This window comes from Scyliorhinus torazame, unplaced genomic scaffold (genome assembly GCF_047496885.1).
Source record: "Scyliorhinus torazame isolate Kashiwa2021f unplaced genomic scaffold, sScyTor2.1 scaffold_1578, whole genome shotgun sequence".
In the NCBI taxonomy this organism is placed as follows: Eukaryota; Metazoa; Chordata; class Chondrichthyes; order Carcharhiniformes; family Scyliorhinidae; genus Scyliorhinus; species Scyliorhinus torazame.
Window position 1 is genome coordinate 18,585 of NW_027309305.1, and position 22,954 is coordinate 41,538.

General features: G+C 47.1%; 1 protein-coding gene across 1 annotated transcript in view; it reads right to left on the minus strand.

The window, feature by feature from the left end:
* The window catches only part of LOC140407543 (BRO1 domain-containing protein BROX-like), a 31,584-nt gene extending 14,429 nt beyond the window's left edge, over window positions 1-17,155 (minus strand). Inside the window, exons 1-3 of the mRNA XM_072494939.1 lie at window positions 17,049-17,155; window positions 3,033-3,128; window positions 2,831-2,903 (exon numbers count right to left, since the gene is read on the minus strand). Of these exons, the coding sequence (XP_072351040.1) occupies window positions 2,831-2,903; window positions 3,033-3,094 (135 nt within the window). The 5' untranslated portion in view covers window positions 3,095-3,128; window positions 17,049-17,155. The remainder of the gene's footprint in view (window positions 1-2,830; window positions 2,904-3,032; window positions 3,129-17,048) is intronic.
* Between the last annotated feature and the right edge of the window lie 5,799 nt (window positions 17,156-22,954).

The window sequence follows — 22,954 nt, forward strand, 5'->3', positions numbered from 1 at the left end:
AGGTTGCCAAGAATACCAGCAGAGATAAAATGCTAAAGCCCTTGTGTTTTTCGTGGCGGTTGGAGTGAGCTGGGGTGTGATTCTCAGCTGGTAGTGCACAGTTGCTGCTGGGTGGAATCCCAGCTGGTAGTGCACAGTTGCTGCTGGGTGGAATCCCAGCTGGTAGTGCACAGTCGCTGCCGGGTGGAATCCCAGCTGGTAGTGCACAGTCGCTGCCGGGTGGAATCCCAGCTGGTAGTGCACAGTCGCTGCCGGGTGGAATCCCAGCTGGTAGTGCACAGTCGCTGCCGGGTGGAATCCCAGCTGGTAGTGCACAGTCGCTGCCGGGTGGAATCCCAGCTGGTAGTGCACAGTCGCTGCCGGGTGGAATCCCAGCTGGTAGTGCACAGTTGCTGCCGGGTAGGATCCCAGCTGGTAGTGCACAGTCGCTGCCGGGTGGAATCCCAGCTGGTAGTGCACAGTCGCTGCCGGGTGGAATCCCAGCTGGTAGTGCACAGTCGCTGCCGAGTGGGATCCCAGCTGGTAGTGCACAGTCGCTGCCGGGTGGAATCCCAGCTGGTAGTGCACAGTTGCTGCCGAGTGGGATCCCAGCTGGTAGTGCACAGTTGCTGCCGGGTGGGATCCCAGCTGGTAGTGCACAGTTGCTGCCGGGTGGGATCCCAGCTGGTAGTGCACAGTTGCTGCCGGGTAGGATCCCAGCTGGTAGTGCACAGTCGCTGCCGGGTGGAATCCCAGCTGGTAGTGCACAGTCGCTGCCGGGTGGAATCCCAGCTGGTAGTGCACAGTCGCTGCCGGGTGGAATCCCAGCTGGTAGTGCACAGTTGCTGCCGAGTGGGATCCCAGCTGGTAGTGCACAGTTGCTGCCGGGTGGGATCCCAGCTGGTAGTGCACAGTTGCTGCCGGGTGGGATCCCAGCTGGTAGCGCACAGTTGCTGCCGGGTGGGATCCCAGCTGGTAGCGCACAGTTGCTGCCGGGTGGAATCCCAGCTGGTAGTGCACAGTTGCTGCCGGGTGGAATCCCAGCTGGTAGTGCACAGTTGCTGCCGGGTGGAATCCCAGCTGGTAGTGCACAGTTGCTGCCGGGTGGAATCCCAGCTGGTAGTGCACAGTTGCTGCCGGGTGGAATCCCAGCTGGTAGTGCACAATTGCTGCGGAGTGGGATCCCAGCTGGTGGTGCACAGTTGCTGCTGGGTGGGTTCTTGCCTTGGGGGTGCAGTGTACATCGGACGGTGGCTGCCATTGACGGTGTTGTCTTTATTGAGAACTTTGGCTCTGCAGTGCAGGTCTTTAGACCTCACTTTGTGAGATTACAGGGTACCTTCAGAAGAGCGGTGGAGGGACATGAGGGGGTTCTGGCACTTGAAAAATCCCTGTCCCTGGTTAGGGCCCGCCTTCAAGTCGTCAAAACTTTGCTGCACATGGTGTGGTTTATCCTGACGGGTCTGGGAGATTGAGACTGTGCGAGATGTCCTCCTGAGCCCGGTCCCCAGCGAGTTCTCGACTGAGTTTCAGAATTGGCTGCCATGTTTTGGTACTCTTGATCTGGAGACTGGGTGCATCAGACTCGATGGATCCTGACTGCAAGGCCAGATGTAAGGAGGGACCACTGATCAATGGCCCGGTTTTGTCCTCTTCTCGATGATCATTGTGAATGGTTGGTTGTGGCGGAGTGGATCGAGTAGTCTCCCTCCAGCTGGGATCTAGGCTGTGGACTGTCTGGGTGTCAGAGAAACAGCATGGTGGAAGTGATGGTGACTTGTGCTTCAATTGACCCCCTCGCCCCCCAGATAGAGCTAATCCGTTTCAGGGTCTTCATTCGGATTTGAATATTCATCCTACTTTGGCCTGGGCAGAGTTTGTATTGTGGGGAGGACTGGGTACCTTCTGTCTCTTTCTTGTGATCGCGTTTTTCCTTCCCCATGCTTGGGTCTCTCTTAGTGTTCCTCCCCATAGCTTCTGTGGTATTGTTCTGTATTGCCTGCCGATAGGCTTATTCTAGAGCGCATCAGCAAATTTAGAGCCGCCAAGGCTCTGATTGGTGTTCCCATGGCCACAAGTCACCTCTCCGTATTGGGCCCCCTATTGGCTGGGGTCCCACCCTGCTGCGCTGCGTTTTTCATTGAAAGTCTGCCTCTGACATAACCTCTTTGCTCTTGTACTCTATGGCCCGATTAATAAAGCCTCGGATACTGTATGCTTTTTTAACTGCTCTCTCAACTTGTCCTGCTACCTTCAGTGACATATGCACATAAAACCCAGGTCCCTCTGCTCCTGCACTCCCTTCAGAATTGTACCTTTTATTTTGTATCGTCTCTCCATATTCTTCATACTAAAATGAATCGTTTTACATTTCTCCGCACTGAACTTCACCTGTTACTTGTCCACCCTTTCCGCCAACTTGTCCATGTTCTTTTGAAGTTCTACACTGTCTTCCTCACAGTTCACAATGCTTCCACGTTTCCTACCATCTGCAATTGTACCCTGTACACCAGCGTCTGGATTATTAACATACAACAGGAAGACAACAGGAAGAGCAAGCGTACCAACAATGTTAAATCCATTAGTTGTATGATGAAGAAGAAATCAAGCCTGTACAGACATGAGCATAGCTTTAAAAAAGCGGTGGTATTCTGGAGCTGCACTGCTTTTGGATAGGGTGGAGTAGGATGGGATGGGATATCTTCGCCTGTAAGGGAGCAGCCTATACCCACAACTTCATTACCACTGCTGTAAATGACAGAAACTTACAGCACAGGGGAGGCTAATTGGGCAACAGTTCGGAAGGGGAAAGAAAGAACGAGAAAGCCAGATAAGTTAAACTTAAAGTTACCTTGATATGTTTGAAGATTCCAGCTGCGTTCCTCAAGCTTCTGTGCACATCTTTTGCTTCATCCACTGTTATACTAAATAATAATAAGAAGAATCACTTGTCACAAGTAGGCTTCAATATATATACACATCAACGTTAATCCAGACTACTCCAGTCCAGGAAAACACACGAATGATTGGTGTTAAATTCCGTGTTTACTTACTCTTCCTTTCCGGCTAGTCTGGAAGCATATTTTGTGTGCCACAAAGCAATGTTGAACTCCATGGAGACCAGATCAAAGATAGCATCCTGTTGAGCACTACGAGAACAAAAATTGAAATATTCTAATGAATTCTTGTTTGTTGAAGGGGTGAGAGGCCTGCATAAATCTACCTTGATGTGCAACTTATTGGAGAGGATTCTCTATAGACAGACACAGAAGAAAGAAATGCCCTTTTCCATCTCTTTGAACTGTGATGAATCTGCATGCAAATTGCACGGAGTAGGCCAGAGGGAATTTGGGTGCGAGTTGTTAAATTATCACTGGGATTTGAAAACAAGACAGGTGGGGAAAAACAGTTTCTCAGGCTAAAGCAGCAAACAGGTTTAAGGAGCTAAATAGAACCTAACACAATTTCAAATAAAACCTCAACAGTATCCAACTCCACAATATAGGAACGATATTGGGACCTTACAGAAGGTGCAGTGCAGATTCACTAGATACCATCTGGTATGAGGAAATATAAAAATAGGGAGAAAGAAAGAAATGGGTCTTTTACAACAAAGGTTGTTGGTAGATCAGATAGAAGTGTTTCAAATTATGAAAGGATGAGACAGTATGGTTAGAAACAGACTTTGCACAGTCAAGGGGCAGTGTTTAGTTAGAGAAGGTGCATGGAGATCAAGAATCAATTCTTGGGAAACTCGATAGGGAACAGCAAAACTGGATAGGTGAGCATTAGGCCAAGAAATAATCCAAGTTGTTTAATGGAGGCATAAAAAGAAATGAATCCCAAGCCGAAGAAGGAAAGGTTAGGAGGGCTAACCAGAGGTAGGTTGGAAGGAGCAGAGGGATTGTTGCTTAAGGGAATGAACAAAACGTTATACTGTTATAACCCTTTGGTCACATTAATGTAATATTATGGGGTTCAACTACAGGATTGCTATAAATTAGGAAACGGAAGGGAATTAGAAAATCAGGTGTGAGGTTGTGAGCACATTGTTGGGACTGCGGGCTCACAAATCCCTAGTTCCAGATGGACTTCATCCTATGGTCTTGAACAAAATGGTTAGTGAGATAGTAGACGTTGGTTTTCATTTTCCAAAATCCCAGAGATTCGGGGACAACCACGTGCCTGGGGGGGAGGGGCGGGGCAACTGTGCATGCAAGTAGTCTTTAAGTCACCACCCAAGTGACCGTTCTGTGCACGTAAGAGTGCATAGCAAGTGATATCCTATTGTGAATACATCATTTTCATTGCTTGCTTTGGCAAAGAGGGCACCTGAGAAATCCAACCTTCACTCCAGCTGAAATCACTTAATTCAGCAAGTATGGAGCCTGGGAGTTGTTTGCTGGTTTGTCTCAGTGCAACTTTAACTGACACACCATTGGTGCCTGAAGCATTCTGTGGGACACCAAGGCCACTTTTGGACCATTATGATTCACTGATTCCCAGACGCCGACACGCCAGCGGTGAATCGCCCAACATTTTCCATTTTTTTATTCCCGAATGCCTGGCATTCACATTTTCTCCAAAACCTTTGACCCAACTTTCCTTATGAGATTGTAATGCAATGTGAAAATCTTCCCTACATTGTGTAAGGAGACCAGAGCAAGCCTCGGACAAAACCCCTCATCCGGAGTAGAAATTACAATTGTTCGAACTTTTCCTTCAAAATCTTCTTTCCAGCCCTCATGAATAGATAATTTCTCCATTTTGGGTGGAAGTGTTAAAATTTCACTTCATAGCTTACCACTCCGCAACTTTTTGTGGCAGGCAGTTTGCACTATCACAGAATTGTGATGGTGTGGGAGGCCATTTGGCCCATCGTGTCTGTACCGGCTCTCCACATGAGCAGCATGTCTTAAGTCTCATTCCCCAGCCTTTTCCCCATGCCCCTGCACATTGCTTCTATTCAAATAACCATCTAATGTCCTCTTGAATGCCTTAAACCTGCCTTCACCACACCTCCAGGCAGTGCACTCCAGACCAAAACAAAAGAAGAAAAAAATCTTTAAAATGAATTTAATTAGTAATGGGTTAATGGGTTACAGAGAACGGGCAGGACGGAGGAGTTGAAGCCACGATGAGATCAGCCATGATCAAATTGAACAGCTCGATGGTCAAAATGGCCGACTCCTGCTCCGAGTTCTTATATTCTACGAAATAACTATTCTGTCTAATTCCACCTTCTAGCTCTTGGTCTGCAGCCCTATAGGTAACAACACTTCAACCACAAATCTGGTGTTCTTGATTAATAAGGGGATCAGGGGCTATGGGGAGAAGGCAGGAGAATGGGGATGAGGAACATACCAGCCGTGACTGAATGGCGGAGCAGACTCGATGGGCCGAGTGGCATAATTCTGCTCCTGTATCTTATTAAGTAGTTGTTTCCAAAATCTCTATGAATGCTGGTCGTGATTTAAGGTTTATCTCCTTGTCCTTGTATATCCCACAAATGGAAAATGCTTCACTATCTACCCAATCAATTTCTTTCAAACCAAAAACCTCAATCAAAACACTGATATTTCAGGGAACACAAGCCTCAAATCTATGTAATTTTCCTCAATCTAACCCTGCGAACATTCTACTGAATCTGCACTGCACCCCTTCAGAGACTTGTGTATCCTAAGCTGCAGTATTCAAACTTGAGCTACGTGGCCTAACCATGGATAAAAATACAGGGTAGCATGTTAGCACAGTGGGTAACACTGTTCCTTCACAGCGCCAGGGTCCCAGGTTCGATTCCCGGCTTGGGTCACTGTCTGTGTGGAGTCTGCATGTTCTCCCCGTGTCTGCGTGGGTTTCCTCCGGGTGCTCCGGTTTCCTCCCACAAGTCCCCAAAGACATGCTATTAGGTAATTTGGACATTCTGAATTCTCCCTCCTTGTACCCAAACAGGCGCCGGAATGTGGTGACTAGGGGCTTTTCACAATAATTTCATTGTAGTGTTAATGTAAACCTACTTGTGACAATAAAGATTATTATAATCCCAGCCAAACTCATATCAAAATTCGAAAACCTAGGACTTGGCTCCTCCCTCTGCAACTGGATCCTTGACTTCCTGACCCATACACCACAATCAGCAAGAATAAACTACAACACCACCTCCACGATCGTCCTCAATACCGGGGCCCCGCAAGGTTGATATTTAGCCCCCTACGATATTGCCTATACACACACAACTGTGTGGCAAAATGCTGCTCCAACTCCATCTACAAGTTTGCTGATGACACAACCGTGGTGGGTCGGAACTCAAAGGGTCACAAACAAGGCTTTGACAAAGGATCACCTGGACTCGAAACGTTAGCTCTTTTCTCTCCCTACCAGACCTCCTGAGATTTTCCAGCATTTTCTCTGTTGGATCTCAAACAATGATGAGTCAGAGTACAGGAGGGAGATAGAGGACCTAGTGGCATAGTGCAACGACAGCAATCTCTCCCTCAATGTCAGCAAAGTACATCACCTGTCTGCATCAACGGTGGAGATGGCTGACAGCTTCAAATTCCTCAGTGTACACATCAGCGACCATCTATCCTAGTCCACCCATGTCGACGCTACGACCAAGAAAGCATAACAGCACCTATACCTCTTCGGGAAACGAAGGAAATTTGACATGACCACATTGATTCTTAACAACTTTTACAGGTGCACCATAGAAAGCAGCCTATCTGGCTGCATCACAGCCTGGTATGGCAACTGCTCCGCCCAAGACCGGAAGAAAATACAAGAGAGTTGTGAACACAGCCTAGTCCATCACACGGACCTGCCTCCCATCCATTGACTATCTACATCTCCCGCTGCCCTGGGAAAGCTGGTATATAGAACATAGTGCAGCAGGAGGCCATTCGGCCCATCGAGTCTGCACCGACCCACTTAAACCCTCACTTCCACCCTATCCCCGTAATCCAATAACCCCATCTAACCTTTTTGGTCACTAAGGGCAATTTATCATGGCCAATCCACCTAACCTGCACTTCTTTGGACTGTGGGAGGAAACCGGAGCACCCGGAGGAAACCCACGCAGACACGGGGAGAACGTGCAGACTCCGCACAGACAGTGACCCAGCGGGGAATCGAACCTGGGACCCTGGTGCTGTGAAGCCACAGTGCTATCCACTTGTGCTGCCCCGAGCATAATCAAAGCCCCTCCCACCCGATTTATTCACTCTTCCAACTTCTTCCATCGGGCAGGTGACACAAAAATCTGAGAATATGCACCAACGGATTCAAAAACAGCTTCTTCCCCGGTGTTACCAGACTTCTGAATGACCCTCTTATAGACTGAACTGATCTTTCTACGCATCTTCTCTACAATTGTGACACTACACTCCGCATGCTTCACCTGATGTCTATGTATTTATATTGTGTATTTTTGTGCATGCTATGTTTTTGCTTAGATAAATGTGAAGTGATTCATTTTGGAAGGCTGAATTTGAATGCAAAATACAGGGTTAAAGGCAGGATTCTTGGAAGTGTGGAGGAACAGAGTGATCTTGGGGTCCATGTACATAGATCCCATAAAGTTGCCAGCCAGGTTGAGAGGGTTGTTAAGAAGGCTTATTGTGTGTTGGCTTTCATTAACAGGGGATTTGAGTAAAGAGCCGCAAGGTTTTGCTGCAGCTTTATAAAACTCTAGTTAGACCACACTTGGAATTTTATGTCCAGTTCTGGTCGCCTCATTATAGGAAGGATGTGGATGTTTTGGAGAGGGTACAGAGGAGATTTACCAGGATGTTGCCTGGACTGGAGGGCATGACTTATGAAGAAAGGTTGAGGGAGCTAGGGCTATTCTCACTGGAGCGAAGAAGGAAGAAAGGTGACTTGATAGAGGTGCACAAGGTAATGAGAGGCATGGATAGAGTGGATAGCCAGAGACTTTTCCCCAGGGTGGAAATGGCTGTCACGAGGGGACATAATTTTAAGGTGATTGGAGGAAGGTATAGGGGAGATGTCAGAGGTTGGTTCTTTACACACAGAATGGTGGGTGTGTGGAATGCACTGCCAGCAGAGGTGGTGGAGTCAGTCATGAGGGACATTTAAGCGAGTCTTGGATAGGTACATGGACAGCAGTAAATTGAAGGGGTGTAGGTTAGATTGATCTTAGATTAGGATAAATGGTCGGCACAACATCGTGGGCCGAAGGGCCTGTACTGGTCTCTGTTCTATGTATGGAGCGATCTATCTGGACTGTACACAGAACAATACTTTTCACTGTACCTCGGTACGCGTGACAATAAATCTAAATCTAGTTCCTCAAAATTTAATTACTTCATTTAGCACGCCCCTAACCTTTATAAATCCATGTTGACTCTGTCTAATCTGCTCAAACAATTCCAAGTGTTCATTTCTGCAATCTTTGTTTACAGATTCCAAACATTGGAACCTGTTGATTGGAAAGTTGCGCAGGATCCTAGCAGCCCATTAGTGAACCCTCCTTCCCACTTCAGAACCCGTATTTACAACTGCCTGGTCCCACCATGGTCCTCCTTCGGCTGCTAGGGTGGGATTGTTGATTCTCGAATACTTCAACATGAACAGCAGCATACTTTGTTTTGCAGGTTACCAAGCAAGTAAAACAAAACTCCTTAATGTCTGTACTGCCCTTCCCATTCTTTATCTTTCCCCTTCTGGTAGATGCTTAACTACTATTATTCGAACAGCAATGTTTAAATGCATGTTATCTCCCTTTAATCCGCTAAAATTTCTTTCCAAGCGTTCAGTCATTCTGTCCTTAATTATAGATTTCAATAACTTCCTCACAAGAGACGTTCAACTGAAAGGTCTATAATTTCTAGGTTTCTCTCTCACCTTTCTTACATAATTGAATCCAAAATCAGCAAAGCAGGTTTTAAAAGGAGTCAACTGGAACCAATTTGAAAACAAGCACATACTGACGTGCATTGGGACTTGCCTGTTTTCCACTTCCTCACGCTCTAAGTTGGGGCAACAGCCACTCTGCAGACATGAATGGGGAAAAGAGTGTTACAGGTAAGGCCAAAAGATACCAAGTAAGGCGAACTAGAGGTTAAGTGGGCTGGAACCTTGCAGATAATTACATTTGAGAGGGAAAGGGTTCGGAAGCACAGGGTTTGAGTTTATAGAAGAGCCACATAGCTGTCAAAATGCCCTCAGAGATTGTATTCTACCAGGCACTCATTGCTGGGTCTTGTGCAGTTTGCATTGATCTGTCACCTAATGAACTAGTCAAAATTGCTCTCAGAGCAGCAAAAAGCTGGAGGGGGATCCGAAGGGGTGGCAGAGAGCAGAAAGTCTCACTCTATGCAGATGACCTGCATCACGGTAGCATTGTGGATAGCACAAATGCTTCACAGCTCCAGGGTCCCAGGTTCGATTCCGGCTTGGGTCACTGTCTGTGAGGAGTCTGCACATCCTCCCCGTGTGCGCGTGGGTTTCCTCCGGGTGCTCCGGTTTCCTCCCACAGTCCAAAGATGTGCGGGTTAGGTGGATTGGCCATGCTAAATTGCCCATAGTGTAGGGTGGGGTTACTGGGTTATGGGGATAGGGTGGAGGTGTGGATCTTGGGTAGGGTGCTCTTTCCAAGAGCCGGTGCAGACCCGATGGGCCAAATGGCCTCCTTCCAAACAGTAAATTCTATGATGACCTGCTTCTCTACATTTCGGACCCACAAAAGAGCATGGACGGAATCAGCGCGCTCCTGAGTTCGCCGCCTTCTCGGGCTACAAACTCAACATGAGCAAAAGCGAGATCTTCCCGGTACACCCACAAGTAGGGGGGCAGCACTAACGGGACTGCCGTTTAAACAAGCCCAACACAAATTCCGCTACCTGGGGATCCAAATAGCCCATGAACGGACAAGCCCATCCACAAATGGAATCTCACCAGTCTGACAGAGGAAGTAAAAAAGGACCTGCAAAAATGGAACACACTCCCACTCTCCCTCAAGGGGAGAGTCCAGACGATCAAAATGAAAATATTGCCCAGGTACCTCTTCCAACTTAGATCTATCCCGATCTACCTCCCCAAGGCCTTTTTCAAAGAACTAAACAAACTAATCATGGCATTCGTATGGGGGAGGGGTCAACTCCACCTCCACATGCGCAAGGCTCAGCCTGACGCAGCTAAAGGTGGTACACAGAGCCCACTTAACAAGAACTCGAATGAGTAGGTTCTTCCCGGAGGTGGAGGATAGATGTGAACGGTGCCAAGGAGGCCCGGCCAACCACGCCCACATGTTCTGGTCTTGCCCCAGACTTGCTGGGTACTGGACTGCCTTCTTTGAGACAATTTCCAAAGTGGTGGGGATGAGGGTGGAGCCATGCACGAAAGTGGTGGTCTTTGGGATATCAGACCAGCCAGATCTATTCCTGGGGAGGAGGGCGGACGCCCTTGCCTCCCTGATTGCCCGCCGTAGAATCCTGTTCGGCTGGCGGTCAGCAGCACCACCCAAAGCTGCAGACTGGCTGTCCGACCTCTCGGAATCTCTCCAAATGGAGAAAATTAAATTCCCCATCCAAGTCAGACGACGGCTTCCACAGAACGTGGGAGACATTCACCCAATTGTTCCGGGACCGGTTTGTGGCCAATGTACAAGCAGAAGAATAGCCAAGAATCAGGGGAAAGCAGCCAAGGTGTGAGAGGAACAGATAAAAGAAAAGCGAACCACAGGAGAATGGAAGGGAGGAAGGGGGACGGAAGAGACAGGGAACAATAGTGGGGAGCCCGGGGGGGGGGGGGGGGGGGGGGGGCGCGCGCGCGCACGCGCGAGGGAATGATAGCCATAAGGAGAACACGGGAAACAATAACAAATGGGGAAACTACAACAAACTCTGCAAATACAGTAACAGAGAGCAAGGAAAATACAGGCAAAAGACGGGACGAACGGCCGAAGCAGAGGTGAGCGTGTGACGACAACGGCAGCGAAAACCGTCCGGGAGAAGCAAGTAACAACACCAGATCCATTCTCGTATTGCCCTCTGTGTGTTGGACATAACCAATGTAATTGTTTCCCCAGCACCCAAATGTACATGTACCTCCCCAGTTTCCCCCCCCCCATCCACAAACAGGTGCCTACTTATTTGTTAAACATAATATTGCTAACTGTACAGAGTTGCTGTTGTTGAGCTAGTGCAGTTTATTTTTCTTTTTTTCCCCTCTTCTATATAATATATATTTTAATGTGTACATAACTGCAAATATACTATGTTCAAAAACCCAATAAAAAACATTTTAAAAAATGAACCAGTCAAATCATATCAAATGTTAATGGGGAGAGGAGTGTCGATACACACTCTTTGAAAGTTACGAATAGAATTTCTTGCAGCACAACGTTCATCATGTTTTTAGTGTGCATAGCAGCAAGGAATATCTGGATGTCTGGACAGATTCACCCCGCAATACCAGAGAATAGCAGAGTTTTCTAATGCAGCATCTTTCAAAAAAAATTATAACCTATAATGACCATCGCAAACAAAATTGCACTTATTACCCATCCCTGAGATGATGTTGGTGAGCCACCTTCTTGAATAGAACCGGGAGGCTTGCTAGGTTGTCTCAGAGAGCAATTACAGAGGGTAATTAACAGTTAACAGAGGCTTACTAGGCTATGTCAGAGGGTAATTGACCGTTAACAGAGGCTTGCTGTTAACAGGCTTGCTAGGTCATTTCAGAGGGTAATTAACCGTTAACAGAGAGGCTTGCTAGGCTATGTCAGAGGGTAATGAACCGTTAACAGAGAGGCTTGCTAGGCTATGTCAGAGGGTAATTGCCAGTGAACAGAGAGGCTTGCTAGGCTATGTCAGAGGGTAATTGACAGTGAACAGAGAGGCTTGCTCGGCTATGTCAGAGGGTAATTAACCGTTAACAGAGAGGCTTGCTAGGCTATGTCAGAGGGTAATTAACCGTTAACAGAGAGGCTTGCTAGGCTATGTCAGAGGGTAATTAACAGTGAACAGAGAGGCTAGCTAAGTTATTTCAGGGTAATTAACAGTGAACAGAGGCTTGCTAGGCAATTTGAGGGTAATTGCCAGACAACCATACTGCTATGGGCCTGTGGTCAGAAAGAGCTAGACCTGGAAAGGATGGCAGATTCCTTGGTTATAAACTGCTTCCTTCTCAAGGAGATCTGAACTCTTCCTTTCCCACTCTAAACTTTTAAATCTCACACTGACTATTAACTGACCTGCAGAAGGCTACTAGGTGAGAGGCTGCATGGACTAAGGCATGTCCATAGTTTTTAAAATTACTGTGATTACTCGGTGTTTAAGTTTCTTTTAACTGTTTAAGTCACTTTTTTTCTGGGATGCAAGTATCACTGGCAAGCCCAACATTTGATGCTTCCAAAGGGATGTACTTTTTTTTTAAAAAAGGGTGCCAATAAGTAAAGGAATCTGGTTAAGTGCACACTGCACCACCTGATCACAATATCTAGTTATAGGGGTGTTCCCACTTAACCTAAATTCCTCCATCTATCAGGTGATATATTATAAATTATAATATATTATAAATAAGCTGTGGTTTTAGTTTGATTAAGGTCACTAATTATGGGGCAGTAAACAGGAAGGATACTGTCTCTCTTTTGAGACTGCAGAAAGCTCAGTGCAGTTAAAGGGGTTACATAACATAGAAACTAGAAGCAGGAGGAGGCCATTCAGTCCTTCGAGCCAGTTCCGCCATTAATTATGGTATTGGCTGATCAAATTCAATACCCGGAGTCTGCCTTTCCCCCTATATTCCTTGATCCCTTTAGCCCCAAGAGCTAATTCATTCTTGAAATTACACAACGTTTTGGCCTCAACTACTTTGTGGTAGTTAAATCCAATTCACCACTCTCTAGGTGAAGAAATTTCTCCTCATCTTAATCCTAAATATACAGTGTAAAAGTGACAGTGTTACACAATCCCAGGACATTATACAAAAATACTGAAGTACAAGTGATTTAATTTAGACTTTGAAAACTGTAAACTCTTCTTTTGATCAGAAAGTTATGGTTCTTGAATCAACATGCTCATTTGTATGCAGTTATTGTTCTGCGTGCCTCATTTCCATGGAATGTTAATCTGCTGACAATTTACATTGTAAAAAGCTCAAGCCATAAAAGTAACTCTTACAGCATTCAAATTACAGACATACATATTCCCATTGTTTAAGCCAGAGCAGAATTTGCAAGTCCTCCACGGGTCTTCAATCCGGCTTGTGATAAACGACTGTACGGAGTTTAAACTCTGGCTAAAGCTCTTCACTGAACTGCAACAATGAGTTGCTTTTCTATGACTAGTGCCATTATTAAATCTCCCGTCGTCATAGGATGTGTGCTGCATGGAGAATGGGTTACACCACTGCAACTCCGAGTACCAATACTTCCCTCCCCCAGAGCCTTGCAGAATAAAATTCTACTTGTATCCCAGTCCTTCCTTCCTACCATTTGAGGATTGCCATGTGGATGGGTTCCTTGCGGAGCTGATATCACTCTGTATGAAAGGTAGAGCTAGTGTACTGGGTGACGTGCTTTATGATCACTGCATTCTTCTGGAACTCATTTTGGTCACCTTCAGAAATCACAGAAATATCCAGGAATTGTTTTCTCTTTAAATTAATCTAGGGTTTTAATGTTTTTTTTCTCTTTCCCAAGAGATTGCGTGGCTGCTGGTGGGAAAGGGAGGGCAAAGTCAATGAGACAGGCTGAATGAACCAGTTGTTCTTCATTGATCTGTCGTTCTTGTATGTTTGTACTCCTGAAGATACTTACTCAGTTGGGATGTGGTTATTTTGATGTAGTGGCTGTTCTTCCTGTATGGTGCTGGCTTTATAAATAAAATATTCTGGCAAAAGTTTCTATCGGAGTTGGCATTGTATCTCATTTTCAAACGTCACCTCAGTTTAGTTAATCATTTTCCAAACTGAATCTGACTGCTGTAGTTCACACCCATTCAAGAACGTGAACACTCACTGCAGTACTACATTGTTGGGGGGTGTTACCCTTCCAATGAGAATTTAAACTGATGCCCTGTCTGCCTATTCAGATGGACATAAGTAATCTCATGATACTATTCAAATAGCAGAGAAATCTCCCAGTGTCCTGGCCAACATTCATCCCTCAACAAACAGATTCACTGGCCATTTATTTATTTGCTTCTTATGGAATCCTGCTGTGCTGAAAGCAGTTCACCTGAAGGAGCTGCGTTTCGAAAACTAGTGATTCGAAACAAACCTGTAGACTTTAACCTGGACTTCAATCCAACGCCAGCATCTCCACATTAAAGCAGTAGCCATATTTATCCGCTACACTTTACAGTGATTCACTGAGAACACTTCGGTTAGATTGAAGCAATTTTGACACACCTGCTAGTCTTTCAGCAATGGATAGATAATAATCTGTGAAGAAAGTGGTTGTTAACTCTGCTTCACTAATTCTTTCTCCGTCAATCCCAATTTCAGTCCCAGCTCTCACTGTCATCCCCTCTGGGATGCAGTAACCTCTTCCTCGTGGTATTCCTAAATCTCATTATTCCCTCCTGCCTGCCTCCCTTATTCACTCTCACTGGCTCTCTTTTAGATGCAGTCATGTTGCTCTCTCTCTCTCCTGGGTACATCTCCGGTTTCTGCTGCTACTTCCCTTCCTTCCTGTTCCCACCTCCTCTTTCCCAATTCCTGCTCCTTTTCTCTCTCTTTTTGAGTTAGTGCTGGCAAATGCCTGATGCATTCAAGTTTCCAGCAACCAAATTATTGTTTTTTTTCTGAAATTGACTGAACACAGGTGTGGGGTACTGGCTTGCTGTAAACAGGTAACATTCTTTACAGGTACGTGTTTGCAGAGCAACAGTGCATATAATTCAGGACATTAAAATGAGCCCATTATAGGCAAGTGTTGGTTCAAACAAAATCTTAGCTCCAAAAACAGCCCAGCAGGCTTATTCAGTAGCTGAACCGCAAAGAGCCAGAAATGTTCAAGGTTTGCTTTGCGGTCAGACTTGGATTTCAAGAATGGTACAACAGCCCTTGGATAGGGAAAGAAAATCTGACCAGCATTCCTGCTTTCCATTCTTGAGATGCACACGTTGACAGGATCAGGTTTAACTGGTCCATGTCAGCTGTGGCTCAGTGTTAAGAGTTAGACAGTGCGTTCACCGGAGTCCAAAGGTTCAAGTCCCATCCTGGAGACCCGATGACATAATCCAGGACGATACTTCAGTATAGTTTCGAAGAACTGCTGCACTGCCAAAATGCCATTTTTCACGTGATTTTAAATTGAGGTCCTGTCTGTCCTCTGAAATGTGATTTTAATTCTTCATAGGAAATGAGTTCTCAGGTGCTGGTGAGCTGCCTTCTTGAATACAACGGTCTTGGTTACTAGGTTATTTCAGAGAACAGTTTCGAGTCAACTGTACAGGAATTTGATGAGACTGCATCTGGAGTCGTGTGTACAGCTTTGGTCCCCTCACTTAAGGATATAATTGCATTAAAGCTTGTCGTATGAGGAACGGTTGAGTATTCTGGGTCTGTACTCGTTGGAGTTTTGAAGGATGTGAAGCTTACAGGATACTGCGAGGCCTGGATAGAGTGGATGTGGAGAGAATGTTTCCACTTGTAGGAAAAACTAGAACCAGAGGGCACAATCTCAGACTAAAGGGACGATCCTTTAAAACAGAGATGAGGAGGAATTATCAGCCACAGGGTGGTGAATCTGTGGAACTCTGCCACAGAAGACTGTGGAGGCCAAATCACCGAGTGTCTTTAAGACAGGGATAGATAGGTTCTTGATTAATAAGGGGATCAGGGGTTATGGGGAGAAGGCAGGAGAATGGGGATGAGAAAAATATCAGCCATGATTGAATGGCGGAGCAGATTCGATGGGCCTTGTGGCCTAATTCTGCTCCTGTGTCTTCTCATGGTCTTATGATCTCAAGCAGATCTATTGCAACTGACTCATTCCTGGGACGAAGATTTATCTTGTGAAGAAAGACTGCACAGGTTTGGCCTATATCTGTTGGCAATTAAAAGAATGCGAGGTGATCTTATTGAAATATATAAGTTCCAGAGAGGACTTTGCAGGGTGGATGCTGAGAGAATGTTTCCACTTGTGGGAGAGACTAGAGCCAGGGTGCACAGTTTTAGAATAAGAGATCTCATGTTTAAGACGGAGATAAGGAGAAATATTTTCTGAGGGTCATTCAGCAGTTCTCTTCCCACAGAAAGCAGTGGAGATTGGGTCATTGAATATATTCAAGGCTACGTTTGACAGATTGTTGATTGACAAGAGAGTCAAAGGTTAGAGAGGGTAAACAGGCAAGCAGAGACCACAATCAGATCAGGCTCAAGGGGCTGAGTGGCCGATTCCTGTACCTAATTAATACCTTCCGATATAATTACATTATTGTGGATCAGAAGTTAACAATGGCAGACGTCCCTCCCTAAAAGGATATTAGTGCACCAGGTGGGTTTTTAACAACCATCTTTCAGTTTCATTAGAGATTAATTTTTTGTTCCAGATTTCATTAACTGAATTTAAATATCTTGCCATGGTGGGACTTGAACTCCTAGGTCTGGATCATCCACCTGGCCTCTGAATGACTAATCCAGTGACATACCATTATGGTCCCCGATCCAGTATGAACTAGGTGGACATAAAATATCGCATGACACTATCTGAAGAGCTGGAGTGTCCTTCCCATGGCCAATACTTATTTCTAAACCGCATTGTTAAAATAGATTACCTGGTCGTAACCTAATTGCTATTTATAGGACCGGTGTGGGGAAATTGGTTGACACGTTTCCAACATTACACTTGGCCTGCGACATTTAATGTTAAAGGCTCGCACTTGAATACTAATCACTTGAGCACTGGAGGTCAGATGCACCCATAGAACTGCACCGTAACAAGTCAACGCCTTCAATTGAGGCACCGAGGGCTAAAATTGGTGAACGGATAAACAGGTAATCACCAAGCCTACACAATGTACTCACTACCACAAAAAGTAAATCACTGAATTTCATCAAATCTAAAGCAACACTAAACAGATCATTATTAAGAGACCCACCTTGCAATATTTCCCTGCAGTGTGTCAGTCCATTTGAAGTTCTGGATGAAACGCAGTTTATTTTCTTTTGTTGTGTCATCCAGAGGTGATATAAAACCTTGGGAAAGTGAAAAGGTTAGAAAGAGAAATGTGAGTAAACCATGACATCAATATTGCCTTTCCCATTTATGTTGTTAGTGTGTTGTAGAAGAGTTTCTGACTTTCTTATTGAGGAACTCGATAACGTTCTTTGCATGGGGGCAGTTACTAGTTGATAGGGTAGGGTCTGTTCAGTAGGCTCTGGCAGCAGTGGTTTTAGTGGGATTCAGTTGCAGCAACACCTGGAAGTGAGGGTGAAGAAATATGTTCTGTTTACTTTGACCATTTGGGGGCGGCACAGTGGTTAGCACTGCTGCCTCACGGCGCCAAGGACCCGGGTTCGATCCCGGCCCCGGGTCACTGTCCGTGTGGTTTGCACATTCTCCTCGTGTCTGCGTGGGTCTCATCCCACAACCCAAAGATGCGCAGGGTAGGAAATTCCACTGCCTGCCGCCTGGCAAACGCCCTTACCTGTAAGTACCTGAAGGTGTTCCCCGGGGGGAGCCCGCACTTCTCCTCCAGCTCCCCCAGGGTCACGATCTTCCCATCCACAAACAGGTCCCCCAACCTTCTTATCCCTGCCCTGTGCCACCCCAAAAACCCTCCATCTATTCTCCCTGGGACAAACCGGTGGTTCCCCCGTATCAGGGTCCACACCGAGGCCCCCACTTGCCCCCTGTGCCGCCTCCATTGCCCCCAGATTTTGAGGGCAGCCGCCACCACCGGGCTCGTGGTATACCTCATTGGAGGGAGCGGCAGCGGCGCCATTGCCAGCGCCTCCAGACTCGTACCCTCACAAGACGCCGTCTCCAGCCTCTTCCATGCCACCCCCTCCATCATCCACTTGTGCACCATCGCAAGAGGTGGGGCAGCGCCAGCCCCCCCCCCCCCCCCCCCCCCCCCATCCCAACTCCGCTCCAGGAACACCCTTCTCACCCTCGGAGTCCCTTGTGCCCACACACACCCCGTTATGCTCCTGTTGACCTGCCTAAAGAAGGCCTTCGGGATAAGAATGGGGAGGCACTGGAACAGGAACAAAAACCTTGGGAGCACCGTCATCTTGACTGACTGCACCCTACCCGCCAGGGACAACGGCAACGCATCCCACCTCTTAAATTCCTCTTCCATTTGCTCCACCAGCCTCGCGAAATTAAGTCTATGCAGGGCCCCCCCAGCTTCTGGCCACCTGGACCCCCAAATACCTGAAGCTCCTCTCCGCCCTTTTTGTGGGAGCTTGCCAATCCCCCTCTCCTGGTCCCCTGGGTGAACCACAAACAACTCGCTCTTCCCCATGTTGAGCTTGTACCCTCAGAAATCCCCGAACTCCCTGAGGATCCTCATTACCTCCGACATTCCCCCCACCGGGTCCGCCACATATAGCGCAAGTCGTCCGCATAGAGCGACACCCTATGCTCCTCCCCACCCCGCACCAACCCCCTCCATTTCCTCGACTCCCTCAGTGCCATAGCCAGGGGTTCAATCGCCAGTGCGAAGAGCAGGGGGGGACAAGGGACACCCCTGCCTCGTCCCTCGATGCAACCGAAAGTACTCAGACCTCCTCTTGTTCGTGGCCACACTCGCCATCGGGACATTGTACAACAGCCTAACCCACCTGACGAACCCCTCCCCAAACCCGAACCCGAACTCCTTCAGCACCTCCCACTCTACCCTATCAAAGGCCTTCTCAGCGTCCATAGCCGCCACTATCTCCGTCTCCGCCTCCCCCTCCTTCGCCGGCATCATAATAACATTCAGGAGCCTCCACACATTTGCATTCAACTGCCTCCCCTTCACGAACCCAGTCTGGTCTTCGTGGATGACCTGCGGCACGCAAAGAACAAAGAAATGTACAGCACAGGAACAGGCCCTTCGGCCCTCCAAGCCCGTGCCGACCATACTGCCCGACCAAACTACAATCTTCTACACTTCCTGGGTCCGTATCCTTCTATTCCCATCCTATTCATATATTTGTCAAGATGCCCCTTAAATGTCCCTATCGTCCCTGCTTCCACTACCTCCTCCGGTAGTGAGTTCCAGGCACCCACTACCCTCTGCGTAAAAAACTTGCCTCGTACATCTACTCTAAACCTTGCCCCTCTCACCTTAAACCTATGCCCCCTAGTAATTGACCCCTCTACCCTGGGGAAAAGCCTCTGACTATCCACTCTGTCTATGCCCCTCATAATTTTGTATACCTCTATCAGGTCGCCCCTCAACCTCCTTCGTTCCAGTGAGAACAAACCGAGTTTATTCAATCGCTCCTCATAGCTTATGCCCTCCATACCAGGCAACATTCTGGTAAATCTCTTCTGCACCCTCTCTAAAGCCTCCACATCCTTCTGGTAGTGTGGCGACCAGAATTGAACACTATACTCCAAGTGTGGCCTAACTAAGGTTCTATACAGCTGCAACATGACTTGCCAATTCTTATACTCAATGCCCCGGCCAATGAAGGCAAGCATGCCGTATGCCTTCTTGACTACCTTCTCCACCTGTGTTGCCCCTTTCAATGACCTGTGGACCTGTACTCCTAGATCTCTTTGACTTTCAATACTCTTGAGGGTTCCACCATTCACTGTATATTCCCTACCTGCATTAGCCCTTCCAAAATGCATTACCTCACATTTGTCCGGATTAAACTCCATCTGCCATCTCTCCGCCCAAGTCTCCAGACAATCTAAATCCTGCTGTATCCTCAGACAGTCCTCATCGCTATCCGCAATTCCACCAACCTTTGTGTCGTCTGCAAACTTACTAATCAGACCAGTTACATTTTCCTCCAAATCATTTATATATACTACAAAGAGCAAAGGTCCCAGCACTGATCCCTGTGGAACACCACTGGTCACAGCCCTCCAATTAGAAAAGCATCCCTCCATTGCCACCCTCTGCCTTCTATGGCCTAGCTAGTTCTGTATCCACCTTGCCAGTTCACCCCTGATCCCGTGTGACTTCACCTTTTGTACTAGTCTACCATGAGGGACCTTGTCAAAGGCCTTACTGAAGTCCATATAGACAACATCTACTGCCCTACCTTCATCAATCATCTTAGTGACCTCCTCGAAAAACTCTATCAAGTTAGTGAGACACGACCTCCCCTTCACAAAACCGTGCTGCCTCTCACTAATACGTCCATTTGCTTCCAAATGGGAGTAGATCCTGTCTCGAAGAATTCTCTCCAGTAATTTCCCTACCACTGAAGTAAGGCTCACCGGCCTGTAGTTCCCGGGATTATCCTTGCTACCCTTCTTAAACAGAGGAACAACATTGGCTATTCTCCAGTCCTCCAGGACATCCCCTGAAGACAGCGAGGATCCAAATATTTCTGTCAAGGCCTCAGCAATTTCCTCTCCAGCCTCCTTCAGTATTCTGGGGTAGATCCCATCAGGCCCTGGGGACTTATCTACCTTAATATTTTTTAAGACACCCAACACCTCGTCTTTTTGGATCACAATGTGACCCAGGCTATCTACACCCCCTTCTCCAGACTCAACATCTACCAATTCCTTCTCTTTGGTGAATACTGATGCAAAGTATTCATTTAGTACCTCACCCATTTCCTCTGGCTCCACACATAGATTCCCTTGCCTATCCTTCAGTGGGCCAACCCTTTCCCTGGCTACCCTCTTGCTTTTTATGTACGTGTAAAAAGCCTTGGGATTTTCCTTAACCCTATTTGCCAATGACTTTTCATGACCCCTTCTCGCCCTCCTGACTCCTTGCTTGAGTTCCTTCCTACTTTCCTTATATGCCACACAGGCTTCGTCTGTTCCCAGCCTTTTAGCCCTGACAAATGCCTCCTTTTTCTTTTTGACGAGGCCTACAATATCACTCGTCATCCAAGGTTCCCGAAAATTGCCGTATTTATCTTTCTTCCTCACAGGAACATGCCTGTCCTGTATTCCTTTCAACGTGGCTCAATCCTCAATTCTCGTGGCTAAGACCTTCGCCAGCACCTTGGCATCTACATTTAACAATGAAATTGGCCTGTAAGATCCACACTTCAGGGGATCCTTGTCCCGCTTCAGTATCAAGGAGATCAGTGCCCGGGACATCGTCGGGGGCAAAGCCCCCCCCCTCCCTTGCCTCATTGAAGGTCCTAACCAGCAACGGGCCCAACAGGTCCACATATTTTTTTGTAAAATTCGACCGGGAAACCATCCAGCCCCGGTGCCTTCCCCGCCTGCATGCTCCCTATCCCTTTGGCCAGCTCCTCCAACCCAATCGGGGCCCCTAATCCCGCCACCAGTCGCTCCTCCACCTTTGGGAACTTCAGTTGGTCCAGAAAGCAGCCCATCCCTCCCTCCTCCAGTGGGGATACCGATACAGTCCCTCATAAAAGTCCCTGAAGACCCCATTGATGCCAACCCCACTCCGCATGTTTAGATACATGCAGGTTCGAGATTTTGCCAGAAAGGAGATACAGAACTTCCAGGTGGAGCATGACTCCACATTGCTGGAGGAGGTGCTGACGACAGGGGGACTGGAGAAGGGGGTAGTGTCAGCGGTTTGCAGAGCTATTTTGGAAGAGGAGAAGGCACCACTGGAAGGGATCAAAGCAAAGTGGGAGGAAGAGTTCTGGTGTGAGGTGCTCCGGAGAGTGAATGCCTCCAGCTCGTGCGCGAGGTTGGGGCTGATACAGCTGAAGGTGGTATACAGAGCGCACCTCACAAGGATGATCCGATTCTTTAAAGGAGTAGAAGATGTGTGTGAACGTTGCAGGGGGTGGGCCCCGCTAATCACGTTCATATGTTTTGGTCCTGTCCAAAGCTAGAGGATTACTGGAAGAGGTTTTTTGGGAATTTCTAAAGTGGTGCACGTGAAACTGGACCCGGGCCCCCAGGTGGCCATTTTCCGGGTGTCGGACCAGCCAGGGTTGGAAGCGGGTGCAGAGGCAGATGTTGTAGCCTTCGCCTGGTTGATCGCCCGAAGGTTAATCCTGATGGGATGGAGAGCAACCTCTCCACCCTGTGCCCTGGCGGGGGGACCTGTTGGAATTAATGACTCTTGAGAAGGTTAAGTTTGAACTGAGGGGAAGGATGGAGGGGTTCTACAATTCATGGGCATTATTCATCATGCACTTTCAAGAACTGGATCACATTGAACATTAGTTGGGGGGAGGGGGGCGGTGTGTGTTGATGGTGACTATGGGTGATTCCTTTTTGTCATTTGTTTATGTGAACATGCGAGCTAATGTTTGGGGTTTGGTGGGAGGATGGGATCGTTGTTATTGATATGGGGATTGACATATTTGTTACTGATTATTGTTTGTTGTTGGTGGGTGTAAATTTGGGAGAAAATGTGAAGGAGAAGAATAAAAAATATATATATTTTTTAAATGATGACAGTTCTTCGGCCTCAATTCCACTTCCCCAGCCAATCTCCACATCTTTTGATTTCCTCAGATCCAAAGAGTTATCAATCTCAGCCTTCACAACAGAACACCTAGAGAATTCCAAAGATTCACACTCCTTTAAGTGAAGAAATTTCTAATCTCAGTTTCAAATGACTGCCCTCTTATCCTGGGACTATGACTCCTAGTTGTAGACTCTCAAGCTAAAAGAAACAGTACACAGCACCTACCCTGGAAAGCTCTTCAGAATCTCAATTATTTCAAAACGGTCACCTCAAATTCTAATAGAGAGAATATATGCCATTCTACTCCATCTCTCCTCACACAACAACCCTCTCATGCCAGGAATCAATCAAGTAAAACCATGCCATTGCCTCTCTCCTTCCATCATTTTGGAGACTAAAACAGTACACAGCAATTTAAGTGTGGTCTCACCAAAGCTCAGCACATACAATTGGAGCATGACTTACTCTTC